This window comes from Punica granatum, chromosome 5 (genome assembly GCF_007655135.1).
Source record: "Punica granatum isolate Tunisia-2019 chromosome 5, ASM765513v2, whole genome shotgun sequence".
NCBI classification, from domain to species: Eukaryota; Viridiplantae; Streptophyta; class Magnoliopsida; order Myrtales; family Lythraceae; genus Punica; species Punica granatum.
The window spans coordinates 7,291,250-7,305,635 of record NC_045131.1 but is presented as its reverse complement, the minus strand read 5'-3'; the positions used below and the strand labels follow the sequence as shown (position 1 = coordinate 7,305,635).

The 14,386-nt window shown below is 40.6% G+C and overlaps 3 protein-coding genes across 3 annotated transcripts; 1 reads left to right on the top strand and 2 right to left on the bottom strand.

Annotated features, from left to right (window-relative positions):
• Positions 1 to 1,482: 1,482 nt before the first annotated feature.
• LOC116207975 lies at positions 1,483 to 2,127 on the bottom strand. The gene has a single exon (XM_031541122.1). The coding sequence runs from the start codon at positions 2,125 to 2,127 to the stop codon at positions 1,483 to 1,485; it is 645 nt and encodes a 214-aa protein (XP_031396982.1).
• Positions 2,128 to 4,236: 2,109 nt separating this feature from the next.
• On the bottom strand, positions 4,237 to 5,444 carry LOC116208856. Its single transcript, XM_031542420.1, has one exon. It carries the CDS (start codon positions 5,226 to 5,228, stop codon positions 4,605 to 4,607), a length of 624 nt encoding a protein of 207 aa, XP_031398280.1. The 5' UTR covers positions 5,229 to 5,444; the 3' UTR covers positions 4,237 to 4,604.
• Positions 5,445 to 8,242: 2,798 nt separating this feature from the next.
• LOC116208512 lies at positions 8,243 to 12,652 on the top strand. Its single transcript, XM_031542000.1, has 8 exons — positions 8,243 to 8,678; positions 10,104 to 10,251; positions 10,345 to 10,495; positions 10,592 to 10,717; positions 10,793 to 10,873; positions 11,221 to 11,413; positions 11,685 to 11,961; positions 12,096 to 12,652. The coding sequence occupies exons 1-8, from the start codon at positions 8,487 to 8,489 to the stop codon at positions 12,350 to 12,352; spliced, it is 1,425 nt and encodes a 474-aa protein (XP_031397860.1). The 5' UTR covers positions 8,243 to 8,486; the 3' UTR covers positions 12,353 to 12,652.
• Positions 12,653 to 14,386: the final 1,734 nt, after the last annotated feature.

Below are 14,386 nucleotides of genomic sequence, written 5' to 3'. Positions count from 1 at the left end.
TCTTTCTTTTTATGTATCCGTCAAACCCTTGGCTCAAGTAACAACAATTTACACAAATGTGGGATTCATCCAAGTGCATTATAGCCCACAAATACCTCAAGAACAAGAATTAGAAGATTCAAATGACTTACTAAGAGGAAGGGAAAGGGCAAAAAGAAGGCCAGCTCCTAGAGGTTTACAGTCACCATTCCTGGTAACTGAATCGACAGAATCGTAGGTGTGATGAAAGCGTATCTATACAAAAAATAAGTCAACACAACTGTGGTTAATATCACGCCAATTAGTGATGGAATATGTGACGAAAAAACAACAGTGAACTATCAAAAACGCAACATTTGACATCTCTTTCTCCCGTTCCTCACAATCTCCGACATCTATCGACGATTGCCATCATGATGCTATTGTTCCACTTGCACGATAGGAGTAAATCAAATCCATTTCTGTACTTTTCCTAGCCAAGCGTGTGTGATGATGTGTTTTGCTCAAGTTTTCTCTTACAATTGATATCACACAAATAATAATGTTGTTTGGAATCGTGCCGGCCCGATTAAGAAATTCCCAGGCCCATAATTAGAAAATTGGGGCTCGGTCATTCAAGTGGAGACCCAAAAGGAAAAGCCCATTGAGGAGTCGCTCTAGCAAAGCCTATACAGCAAGGCAAAAAGCAGAATTCTCTTCGCGCATGAAGTACTTGGAATATCGGTTTATATATTGTTTGAATAATCAAACGTAACTTTACTTTACATTAATTTACTTTTTTCTCAATTTAACAAAAAAATTATTTTTTTTATCTTTTTTTAATTTTCTCTCATACTTTTCCTTACCTATTATTATAATTAATTTTTTTATATTAAATTCTATGAATTATTCAATACTTTTTCTTCAATTCAATAATATAATAATTATTTTTTTATCTCTTTTTCAAATTCCCTTACATGCTTTCTCACAACTACTTTTGTTTCAATCTCGTTAAATCAAACTAAATCAAATTAAATCGAAAAATCAAACTAAATTAAATCAAATCAAATTTAATTTCGTTATCAAACTCAATGATTAATGTAGTAACTTAGTAAGCTGTAAGCCTATGGCATGGTTCCGATGGGATAGTACAAGCACTTGATCGGCTCTTGGTCATGCTCGGTAATGGGAGAAAAGGATTACTAAAATTTATAACCCGTTTGGTTTTAGAGTCGGTTTTTTAAATCTTAACTCTACTCGCTACACAACAAAAGTCAACAACATAATTATTACTTTTTTATTTTTCTTCAATTTTTTTAACCATTTAATTCAATTTTTAATACTAAATTATCTAAACTATTCATTACTTTTTCACATTTTTTCTCATAATTCAACAATACAATCATTACAATCAAATTAAAATCAAAACTCATCTTTACTTAACTCTAATATCAAATGCGCTATTAATATCTGCAACGTGATTCCGATTTCGGAATTTTGCACTATATCCTACCGGATGTGAATTCACAACTTTGCCTTCTGCTTGCAAGCTTGGCTTCGAATCTTCATGTCGAAAACCCCGACTGTAAACTTACACACCGAAACAGCCACTATATGCTTCTTGAACACCCCGAGGAAAGTGACCCTGCCCGGAACCTCCGCCCGGCTCTCCATCGCCATCTCCCCTGCCACCACGTCCCTCGCGAGGGCCCCCATGTCCGACGCCATCCTGTCCATCTGGAGGGTCAACCTGCCCTGTTGCACCGATGACCCCATCGCCGGGATCTCCCCAGGGGAGAGCTCGGCCTCCCCGACCCTCATTCCCCGGTAAGACAGCTCTGTCTCTCCAGTCCCATGCCTAAATGAGGCATGGTTCTGGTTTGAGATAAGGATGCGGAGGTTGAGGGAGACGTTGAGCTCAATCCTTATGACTGGAAATGTGAGCCGGGGGGACACCCCATCGAGGGATGACGAGAGGACGTCGATCCTCGGGGTCTTGGGCTTGAATACGGTCAGCACGAGCACGAGGAAGAATAGGGAGAGCAGGAGGAGGAGGAAGAGGACGGCCCCTATTGCCATAAGCCATCTTCTTCTCCTCCTCCTCCAGTCACTGGCAATGGTGACACTGACAGCTTGGAGGTCTCCTTCTTGGCCTTTTTCTGCAGACATGTTTACTACGATTATGATACAAAGCTAAATGATAGCACCCAATTTTTCCGATTCAGCAGTTCAATCTATGGACTGAATTGAAGAGAATGGCTATGGAATTTGTATTTGTATGAGAAATGCTTTAAATGCAAATTAAGAGTAGGACCGAAAATCATGAAATGAATGGAAAGAATCTTTCATGGGGCAGTGGGGAGTTGGAAAGCTCTGATCAAATTGAATAGTATTCGATTTGGGTACAACAATAAACTCGGCATTGATGCATCTGACACGATGGATTGTCAAACCGACTACAGATCTTGAAAACTTACTATGAACAGAATAATAATTTTTTCATTCGGCTCTAATTATTTTTCCTTAAAGTTTCAGAAAAGGTGCAACAGCCAAGGAAGGAACGAGAAGTTATTACGTTGTTTAATTTTATAGCAAGGCAATCTAAGGTAAAATGATAATGCAGGTTTCCTTTCCTCTTATAGAGAGAGGAGGCATAAAAGGAAATTGGATATTTGTAATTTGCATTATTCGGATCTCGATGCAATTTCCGTTCCATTTGTTTTCTCAATTCCGGGCCAAGTAGATCGTGAAGTGGTGTGTGCTGAATCAATCAATGATTGTGATTGATCACGGAGCTTTCCGAGAAAATTTTCAGTCTTTTTACCGGCAGATTTCGATTCATGCAAGCAGTACTTTCTCTGCCACATCCGTTGCAAACTTCATTATTCCTCATATTTCAGACCCCAAACAGAGGTAGAACTGAAACCGATCACATTGCATATAAAAAGAACCAGTTGACAAGAAATCAAACATGACACAAACGTATTAACTGTCTACCATGTCATACTTATTCCAATAACTTCGCCTACATGTCCAGCAGTTACGTCGATTTTCAGCTCACTTTTCTTTCCTGTGCTCCAACCAAACTTAAGACATTCGCAGAAATCCTCAAAGAATCACAGAAAAACATGACTGGAAGCTTTGACAGGAGATTCATCAGTCTAGCATATGGAACCCAGAGACCATGCAACTCGTTCTTGTTCTCTTCTTTCAGATTACAGGGATGAAGAAACAGCTCCCCTCACCAAAATACGAACTTCACTCAATTCTATATTGTTGGGTCATGTTTGGAGCATCATAACATCACGTGAATACAATATACAGAGAGTTTCCACTGAAAAATATACGATTGAAGCTAATCGTGGAAAATCTCAGCAATCAAAGAAAGAATGAATATATGATTGAAGCTAATCATGGATAATCTCAGCAATCAAGGAAATAATGAACTATGTGTTAGCAAATCAAAGAACTAAAGTATCTAGGACATGGTTCTCTCCTCTATGGAAGATTTCCCAGATCAATGACACCAAAAATTGCTAATCAACAAAAGCAGGAAGTCGTTGAAATGATGTTTCAACCGCAAATCTGTAATGTCTAGACAAATTTAGCATGGGGATCAAAACATGGAATTTCATCCGATTCAGCAAACTATGAACTCCGCGGATTAAGACAGACATCATTTATACAGGCGAAGACAAACTGGTAGAAGCTCTTCCCTGTTGCAGATATTTTGTCACCAAATATCGAGAGTGACAATAACCAACTTTCACTGTGTTCCATGAATCCCTTCCCCTGGAGTCAGATTTTTCTTGGCTTTAATTTAAGACAACATACCTGGTTACCTTGTGAATCAGCTCCCCCCAACATCAGTATGCGGGTTAACGTAGCATTCAGTTGCATCACACATCACAGCAGAAAATCCCAATCATACAAAGTTCAAAGCCAAGCCAAATATCTAGCAGAAAAGCGTCTCACTATCTTCTTTCTTAAGGACCACCAGCAATAACTGAAACATTTAAGCAGTCATGACGAGGAGGCATAAATTGAGTCTCATAGATCAGAGATGGCAATACCTTGTCACGATACAAAAGAACAATCAATGCAATAATTTTAATAGTTAGGTAGACTGATACGGAATAAAATGACCTTCCCGATACGAATCACAAGAGCCTAGCTGAAAGTCGAGGTTGGTGGTAACATAACAGTTGGGTGAAACTATCTTGGTTCTTCAATGCTGCATAGATTCTTACTTTGGGAACAAGAAATTCCCTTTGGATCAACAGAAACCCAATTCTCCAAGAAATCCCATTTCGTCTCCCGACAACTCCAGGAAGACAATTCTCACTAAATACACGAATAAATTCCCAATGGTCATGCAAAAGGCAGCTCAATAATTGGCTCGTAAATGCACATAATTCCCGGCTCTCCGAGAAGATCTTTACGCAGTAAACCTTCGGCCACTCGAAGATTCTTATGAGATTTTTCTCAGTAACGAAACAATAGTGAATCAAATACTAAGAAAGAAAGGGACAGTGGAAACTTTGTACTACAATAACTCTGCCGCTTTCGATTCAGTAATGAGCTTTACCTTTACACATCAAAACAGAGAATGGGATTCCTACCGTAACCGACAAGAAGAGGAAAAACTACAACTTTGTCTTATACTTACAGTGCTGATTCCCTACAGTCCTGTTGGAGACCAACAGAGTCAAATCGCATGTAGTCGTGGAAACCACGTGAATCCGGAAAATGTTCATCAACGTGACCTTGCCGGAGATCTTCGTGTAAGTGTTGAGCGGCAGCTCCCCAGCGATGACGTCGCCGTAGGCCTGGGAGTTCGAGAGGAAGCGGTCGGCGAGTAGGGTGAGGGTGAGGTTCATGGCTTTGGTCTCGCCGGCGGAGATCTTGTCGGCGGGGAGGGGGGCCTCCCCGACCAGCTGGCCCCGGTAGTTGAGCCGGGCGGAGCTGTTCTTGTACCGGAATCCCACCTTGTTAGGGTTCTCGACGGAGAGGGCGACGTCGAGGGTGACGTTGAGGTTGACCCGGAGGCGGAGCACGTCGAGGGAGACGTCGAGGTCCTTGAGGCTGACGCCGTTGACGGTGGTGACGGGGCGCTTGGGCTTGTAGACGGTGAAGGCCAGGATCACGATCAGCAGGACGATGCCGATGATCACCGCCAACGTCGCCCCGCAGCAGATGGTGGCCCGCCTGCGCCTGCGGCGGCGGGCAGCCTCCCGTCCCTCCGGCAGCTTCTCTTTCTCCACGTTCATGGCGATTTTGGGGGGCCCCAGAGAGAGAAAGAGAGAGATCTCAACGCGGAGAAGGAGAAGATGGGCTGTCAAGAGAGATGATGGGGGGATGACTGGGGGCGAGGGTGTGAAGTTGGGAAGGGAAGAGGAAGAAATTGACGCCGGGAGATGTCTGCCTCGTGGGCCGGTGGGGATTTGATTGAAAGAGCGGCTAACTGTTGGGCGTTGGGCAGTCCTTTTAATGTCTCTCATGGAATAAGCACCTTCTGCAAAATATTATTATTGTTAAGCATGAATTAGTGTTTAATGAATATTACTATATCTTGCCAAACAAAATGAATACTACATTTTGGAGGAAAAAAAAGACATTTTTAATTCTATAAATTTGACTTTCAATCAATTTTAATCCTATAAGTTTCAATAAAGTCGAATCAGTTTTATAGGATCGAAAATGTATTTTTTTCCTATATTTTGATATGCATTATTCATAAAAAAAAACCATATTTTGATGCAAGGAAAGAAGTTTATTCGCTACATATGGAAAGAGATTTGAACTCATGATTTCATGGACTACTCATGAAAAGTCCAAATTACAACATCCTTCCCCTCGCACTGATTACAAACCGAGTTAATTTTAACAGTTGGAGATGAGCTTTTTTCTAAAAAGTCGATAGGTGGTTATAAAAGCTAATTTTGCTTCTACTACTTTAGAAAATTTAAATTATAATTTTTGAATCACTTTAGTTTATTATGATATTATCAATTATTTTTCGACAGTTTTACTTCGACATGACTTCTAATGCCACTGTGTCGTAAATATGATAATCCATATAATCATGATTCTAGTAGTTCACATGGTGCATCACAAATATAAATAGAGAATTACCTGTCCACTCGAGGAAGGATCGGCAAAGAATTTAAGCAAATTTCAGAGTTGCTTTATTCATATTAGGTCACCTTCGTTCTTTTGTAATCAATGTTCAACTATCATTCATTTTGATGGACTGAAACCAATAAATCGTCTTGACTAATTTCATGATAGAGAATTTTATAACCCGGATATAGCCGATAATCTCTCATCTAGGCATCATATATATATATATATATCTATATGGAGATACGACGATGGCGATGTATCAAAAATATCAGATAATTGTGCAATCGGCTTGGCACAAGTGGATTCGATTTGATTGGTGTATCATCGGATGGCTACATGGCTGAACTAGCGTGCGAGATTTCCACAGCAAATATATATGTAGTAAAGGGATATAATAAATAAAATTATGAAAGGGAAGTATTAATATAATTTCAATGTTAATTATTAATGGTATATAAATTGGGGGATTTAATTGATTAAATGTGCTGAGGTTAGGCAGTCTAGATCCAGTGGGCCCGCCGCTCTCCTCGGTGGACCATCAGCGACCCTCGCTGGATTAATGGGGCTGCCACCGGCGGAGAAGACCGTTTTAAAGATATCCCCACATGACGGATGCATAAAGTTCTTAATTCACATCCATTGAGCAAGAGAAAGTTAAAAAGCGTAACAAGTAGAGCAAGAGAAAGATAAAAAAGCGTAACAAGTAGCGTCTCAAGTTGTGGGTGAGACGGGATTCAAATGGACTTAAGTTTCTCGAGATTATGTGAGATTCATCATCCACAATCTCGGTCTCCTTTAGCTTCTCACCGAGTCATAGTATGTCACGGTGATTATCAAAGTTCTTAAAAGTAGTACTCTGCTACGTCAAGGTTTGCGTGTTTTGATTGGTACGAGTATGAAAAGAAATACCCCGACTCATGTGCCGAAGTCCGTTTTGCGTGTGGACGCGCCAAGAACTTGACGTGAAAAGAAATATCAACGTCATGTTAATATTGCCCGACTGTTTGGTTTCGTGCATGGAGATAGTATTTTATTATGACGATGCGCATGTTCGGCATGTCTGACGGTATTTATTCATTATTGAAAAGCAATTAAAAATGGTGTAAGGTAGTAGCGCATGTACTCGCATGTTAACTTAGAGATTACATGTTCGATATTTAGTGAGATTATTTGTGCTCATCTATTAGTTATTTATAATTTATTTTTTATTGTACTAGGCATTTTCTTTATAACTGAAAAAAAAAACCCTAAACTGTCCCTTTGAAACCAAATTATTCAGTTTTATACTTGAAATGTGAAATTGCACAAGACTGTCCACAATCTTCTTACAAATTTTCAAAATCACACCATTTAAAGCCCAATGGCCCCGGGTAAGCATGCAGCTCATAACGCCGAAGATGGGAGATTGATCGACCGGACAATTAACTTATGGCTTATGTATTCTAAAAACAAGAAAGAAAAGGACATTGCTTTCTTAAAAAACTCCATGGACATGAATCAATATCTTTTTTTTTTTTGGTATATACAAGAGATTTACTTAGACATTTATACACTGATAAAAAGAAAAATGTACGCAATTTATATCATTCCTCTATTCGAATTTCTTTGTGTCCTATAAGAGAAACACCACATCAATTCGGCAACGAATTCCTGAATCGAAAACTCTACCTTGGCAGATCCTTCCCTATGTGCCATGCATTTAATAAAGGTTTGGAGCTATAGATAAACCTAGGGCATTCAAGTAATTAAATTCCCTTCAACTAGGAGGGAATTGCAATGCAACATAAAGTTTGAGGGGGTATTTCGATTGATCATATCACTTGTCTTTTGGCCGAGCTTAAAATGCTTCTAAAATGACGCACCCCCTGCCACATCTTCTCGGAGACCACCATAACTTCGACCTCTTGCCATCAACCTTGACGAACACAGAAAAGATGCACATTCATAAAAAGCATAAAAACAGAGATGTCTATGACGATCGAGCTCATTATTATACGAGAAGAGACCTAATAAATAAAAAATGCAATGTTTTATCGATCGTGTCAAATGCAAAGGGAAGCATTTGACACGATCGAATAAAGATCTGAGTACAGGATGGAATTTACGATTGCACCATCATATGTCAATAAAAATCACCATTTACCAAATTCGTATTTGGATTGGAAACGGCGACCGCATATACAGTTGTTGTCTTGCTCTGAGGGAGATCTCCTCCGTCCTTCCTCTCCCCAAGAACGTAACCTCGAGCTCCAATCCACAGTAGACCGACTGACGATTCAAACCAAAGCTCGCCTCTTTTGACTAGGTTTCAACTCTCTGCCCTGCAAGCGGAGCGCAGTAGCCGACCCTGTTGTATGAACCCTTCAGCGGGGTCGAGGTGAGCTGTGAGCTTAGGAGAGGCAATGGAGGGGAGGCGGATCGCGGCTAGCCCCCGGCCTTGCTCGGGCCGCCGGGTCGTGGCGAAGAAGCGCCCCCGATCGGAGGGGCTCGTCAACAGCGTCAGGAAGCTCCAGCGGCGCGAGATTTGCTCCAAGCGGGATCGAGCCTTCAGCTTGTGCAATGCCCAGGAGCGCTTCCGTAACATGCGTTTAATGGTACTTCATCTCCCTTCCCCCTTCTCTCGTTCTATCTGGGCTCAGTTCTTGATATGGTTTGATTTGGTGTGGTGCCACCGTCTTCTGTTGCAATTAGGGTTGCAAGGGGTGAAATTTGCTGAACTGTAGCTGATTAGTGATTACTGAGCATAGCGATTGAAATCTTTCGTGAAAACCTCGGGGTTACTTGGCTTCAGGATTAAGTTGATCTTGGGTTAAGGGGAAATCTCAGTTGTTCTATGGAGACACAAGAACTGTGTAGTTTCTGTTGGACATTAATCATAGTTGTAAGCTTGTTGAAGATAGTATAATGAGGTCGTTTGGGTTTTGAGAGCAGAAGCATTCGTCTACGAAGTTACGAAGATTATTCCATCTTTAACTGTTCTCCTTCAAGATTGTTTGTCAATCTGTTCCTCGTTTTTGAGCTAAATTTGAAATCTACTGCTTATTGCATGTACATCTTCAGTTCTATTTTAGTTCAAAATGGTGAATGGTCGAAGGAGGGTTTTCGATGGATTTCAATTAGAAGGGTAGCTTCTCAAAATGACAAGGTGCGGCTATGGCAAGATTGAACTTTGGCAAAAGTTTCAAACTTTTCAACTAATATAATGCCTGAGACAGAATGAAGAGAAAAATGCATGTGGTAGCCTTAGAAAGTTTGTTGAGAAAATGCCCTGGTTAATTTAATGGGAAAATCTTCATCCAGGATTGGTAAATAACATGTACAAGATTTATTTTTATCCTGCAAGATCAGTGAAAAACATAATATAAGATTGCTTGTAGCTTGTATTGTACATTGCCATTTGATGATAGATAGTATCCTTCTACATGAGATACTGTATGGAGAAAGGGCTATAGGACGTTTCTTTTGTGAATTAGCACCTAAAGAAGTAGGAAGTCTGGCTTTCTTTCTGGTGCATGAAATAAATAATTGATTAACCCACTTATGTTTAATGTTTACAACCTTATGCTCCACAAGGCAGTTGCGACAACTTTTGTAATCAGAGCTTGTCTAGAATCGGTAAGTTATTTGTGAAAAAATGGCACACCTTAGGGCACGTTCTAAGGCCAAATTTCTGTCAGGCAATCTGCCAATAATAGTTTCTTCATTCATGAAGTTAATAGTTTGCATTTTATGTCATGGTTTTTTATTATTTTCAAGCATCAGTCATGAAGCTTGGCTATTGTGTCTGGCCTGTCATGATTTTTATAGGTTGATGTACCATTGTTGAGAAAGATTAAAAGCATGAGTTATATGACTACATCCTATTCTTCTCAGTATATTCATGTTGGGATGGTTTAATGCTGAAAGTGAATTTACGTGGCAAGCTTTGTTTTACTTTGTCAAGATGCAGATATCATGCTTAGACAGATGCGTTGTATTATCTTTTTCTAAGATGAAAGGTTATCTTTTATTTGGACCAGGAGGAATATGATACACATGATCCGAAAGGACATCAATCAGTGGTATTGCCTTTTCTTATGAAGAGGACTAAAGTTGTTGAGATTGTGGCTGCACAAGATATCGTCTTTGCTCTTAATCACTCAGGTGTTTGTGCAGCTTTTAGCCGAGGTGTGCACAGTCTTTCATCCTAAAAGGTTCTTATTTCATTAGCTTATGGTAAATGATCCAGATGAGCAAGAGTTCTTTGGCCTGTGAATGCAGAAACAAATGAGAGGATATGTTTTTTGAACGTGACCCCCGATGAAGTCATTCGAAGTTTGTTCTACAATAAGAACAATGACTCGCTCATTACAGTTTCAGTCTATGCTTCAGACAACTTCAGCTCCTTGAAATGCAGATCAACTAGGATTGAGTATGTGCAGCACTCTTCCACCAAACTAATAACCCATTTATTACAAAGTTGTAAGACATTATAACAACCCTTCCTTAAATGATGAACTTTCATCAGATATATCAGGAGGGGTCAACCTGATGCTGGATTTGCTCTCTTCGAATCTGAATCGTTGAAATGGCCTGGGTTTGTGGAGTTTGATGATGTCAATGGAAAGGTCCTCACATACTCTGCACAGAATAGGTAGGTATTCTTGCATCCCATGTGCTTCCATGATATGTGTGGTCTTCCTTTACTCATGTGTCATGTGTTTGGCAGCGTATACAAGGTTTTTGACTTGAAGAATTATACAATGCTATACTCAATATCTGATGAACATGTGCAAGAAATCAAGATTAGGTATCTCTCTCTCTCTCGCGCACACACACGCATGCACGCATGCACGCCCGCACAAACACACACACGCACCTTTAAAAGCTTTGGCTGTAGGGATGTTGAGCTGTTGTCACTATTTTCCAAGAAACGCATATGCTTTGAGAGGTTGCTAAAGTACCTTTTCAGGAATTCTGTGTTGGCCATATTTTATCAAAGGTTGCTATCACTATTTACTCCCCTTTCTTTGCTCAGCATTCTGAGCAATGCGGAATTCGATAAATGGAGTCCCCTTTCTTTCTTCCTTTCCTTTTTTTTTTTTTTTTAAATCTCAATTAGATAACATCCTCCCTTTCTCTTTGTTCTCATACCAGTCCAGGTATTATGTTATTGATTTTCGAAAGAGCCAGCAGCCATGTCCCTCTGAAGATCCTGTCAATAGAGGATGGCACAGTGCTCAAAGCCTTCAACCATCTACTTCATCGCAATAAGAAGGTGGACTTCATTGAACAATTCAATGAGAAGCTTCTTGTCAAGCAGGAGAATGAAAATCTCCAGATTCTTGATGTATGTAACCCTCACAACTTCATATTGCTTCACCTCTCGAAAACAAAAAGGACTTCATATATTAGCTAATCCAGGTCAACAAACACAAACAAACCCATGGAACAAGGTAGTCTTGGTGTTTCCATGAAGTCCATCTGGATGGTGTGATGCCGTGTCAAATAGTGGCACAGGGAGTTAAACTTGAGGCGCATTCCTATGCCTCAGGCTGCTTGCTTAATCTCTCAACAAGGTGCTGGTTTTTGCATTGTAATTTTCCTAATGATTTTGACAGGTTCGCAATGCTGAGCTTATGGAAGTCAGTAGGACAGAGTTCATGACTCCATCAGCCTTTATCTTCCTCTACGAGAACCAGTTGTTCTTGACATTTAGGAACCGGATGGTCTCTGTTTGGAACTTCCGAGGGGAGCTTGTAACATCATTCGAGGATCACCTTCTGTGGCACCCTGACTGCAACACAAATAACATTTATATAACAAGTGACCAGGATCTCATTATATCCTACTGCAAAGCTGATCCAGATGATAAGTGGACTGAGAATGAGGAAAATGGTACCTCTTCTACACCACGAACTTACTTATAGTTACCTTTTATTCTGGTATACAAATCGAGCTCGTCTTAGGCTCTGACATTGTAGGTTTGATATGCGGTGAGTAACCCATCCCTTCTCTTTCTTTTGCTGTAGCGGGCTCTATCAACATCAGCAATATCCTGACCGGCAAATGCCTAGCAAAGATTACCGTGGCAAATGGTGGCAGCCCCGACTGCCAGAGTCGCAGCGGAAATGGCGGAGGCAGCGGTTGCAAAAAACAGAGACGCTCGCAGATGAGGAGCACAGTAGCGGAATCCCTAGAGGACATAACCGCTCTTTTCTATGACGAAGAACGGAACGAGATCTATACCGGGAACCGCCATGGTCTAGTTCATGTTTGGTCTAACTGAGCCCCAGAATGTAACACCCTGAGAAATGGACATAGAAACCCTTTATAGAGCAGGGCCATTTCTTATGGCGATTCCGCTCTATGTTGTCATACCGAAAATGACTTTATAGACTCGTCCCTTGTTAGGACAGCCAGGGCTGAGTCCGGGCAAACTTGAGGATAGATCGGTCTGTAAGTGTTTGTCTGTTGTAAAATTAGATGATTTTGCTGTTTCAGGTAATGAGTGTGTAGCCTTAAGCCTTTCATCCTTATTCTTCTCCTTTATGATTTCCTGGTTTAATGAGTGAATTTCTTGGGTATATAGGCTGATGATTAAATTGGCAGGTGATACTTTTTAGTGTTTGTATTGAAATTTCGGGATTTTTGCAAAAAGTTGTGATATTTATAAAAACCATGAGTATATTGAATACTGCACTTTCGTATTGAGTAAACAGCAGGCAGACGTTGATATATGGCTAATTTATGTTCGCATAGGAAATACACGAGCAGAAAACTGGTCCGTGAGATATACGGCAGATCCGATCCAACACGATCACAAAGCCCATGACCATCTCGGCATTGAACCTGGGCATAATCGCTAGGATGAAGACATGTTCGAGAGGGCAACACCGTTGTTCTTGACCCTCTTCCAAGTTATCCTCGCCACAACATTGCCACTGGAGCTATGGGTGCAGCCCTTTCGCCTCTCGAACGATCCCTCGATTATGAAGCCAGACGCTCGGCTGGTTCTGGTCCGGAGGCAGGGTCTCCTCTCAGGAACACCTCCGCATCGGCCTTTGAGCTGTGGACGAGATGGCAGGAGCATCTCCTAGCTGAGAACACACACGGCTTTGCTAGGCTCTCTCCCGATCTGCTGCAGCCATAGCTCTTTCCTCTGTGTGTGTTCCATTAGCTTTGAGTTCTCCACATCTGGTCGATTAGTCAGAAGTTTTTCTTAATCAGTACAGACTCGAAATGATTTAAAAGTACTTCTTAAAACACCCAAAATCAAATAAAACCAGTTCTTAATACTAATCGATATGGTTCGATTTTTGTCATTAAGAACATGGAGATCTTAGATCCGAGTGCACCTTAGGAAAGTAGAATATTATTTGGTGACTCTTTAACACTTTTTGTTAACCTGTTAAATGATGAAAGGATTGGCAGAAGAAATTCGATGACAGTTTCTCAAAATGCCGTCGTCGTAGAAAAAATATTGACTGAAATCACAATTTCTTTCCTTGACTTGCAAGAAAAGGAAACAAATTGAAGTTGCCCATGGTCTCAGAGTTAGGAGAGCATTCCCAGCTCCATCCATGAGCACTAGCCCTCCTCCTTCACTGCAACTCTTCGTCCTCGAGTAATTATCGACCCGAAAGGCCAATCTCCCCTGCCGTCGGTCCCTTGGAAAGCCATGCTGGACCTCTTCAACACGGTGAGCTTGTTCAGACACAGAATCTCAGATTCAACGTCCTCGCCCCTCCTCGTGTTGTAGAATAAATTATATTTAATGATGATGATGATGATGATGATGATAATTGGCCAGATTTTTTTAATTGTTTGATTTGATTAATTTAATTTGTTGATTCCTTAATTGTTTGGTCGTTGATCATCCAAATAATTGCATGGTCAATTGACTTACAGGTTTCAAATATTTCTTGCCCGTTCAAGGAAATTAAAAGGCAATTGGTTTTCTTTCACCGTTGAAATCTATTAATTTGTCTTATTAGAATCTTGAAGTTTTGCAATGCTATATATATATATATGCATATATAGTGTACGGGCGATTGCTTGCATTTTTGAGAGCAAGAATTCTATTTGAAGTTCATATATTATATGATATCGGGTTGGGTTCTACGTGTCATGTTTGTAGTCACGATTTCTCCTCGTGGGCATTGTATCCCTGGGTTGGGTAAGTCCATTGAAGTCGCGCTACAGTTTTGCGGGGAACCGTATATCCTCAAGAAAGTTTCCTGAAAACGCCTTACCCGCACTTCGTTCTTCATCCTTCCTTCTCAATTTTCACCCGTCAAATTTTCTTATTTTCTCCACGTCT

Excerpts from the sequence above, each read along its gene's own strand:
- LOC116208856 (XM_031542420.1), bottom strand. The coding sequence starts at position 5,228 with ATGAACGTGGAGAAAGAGAAGCTGCCGGAGGGACGGGAGGCTGCCCGC.
- LOC116208512 (XM_031542000.1), top strand. The coding sequence starts at position 8,487 with ATGGAGGGGAGGCGGATCGCGGCTAGCCCCCGGCCTTGCTCGGGCCGC. Across the intron at positions 10,252-10,344 it reads TTGTGCAGCTTTTAGCCGAG|AAACAAATGAGAGGATATGT; the intron begins GTGTGCACAGTC and ends CTGTGAATGCAG. Across the intron at positions 11,962-12,095 it reads GACTGAGAATGAGGAAAATG|CGGGCTCTATCAACATCAGC; the intron begins GTACCTCTTCTA and ends CTTTTGCTGTAG.
- LOC116207975 (XM_031541122.1), bottom strand. The coding sequence starts at position 2,127 with ATGTCTGCAGAAAAAGGCCAAGAAGGAGACCTCCAAGCTGTCAGTGTC.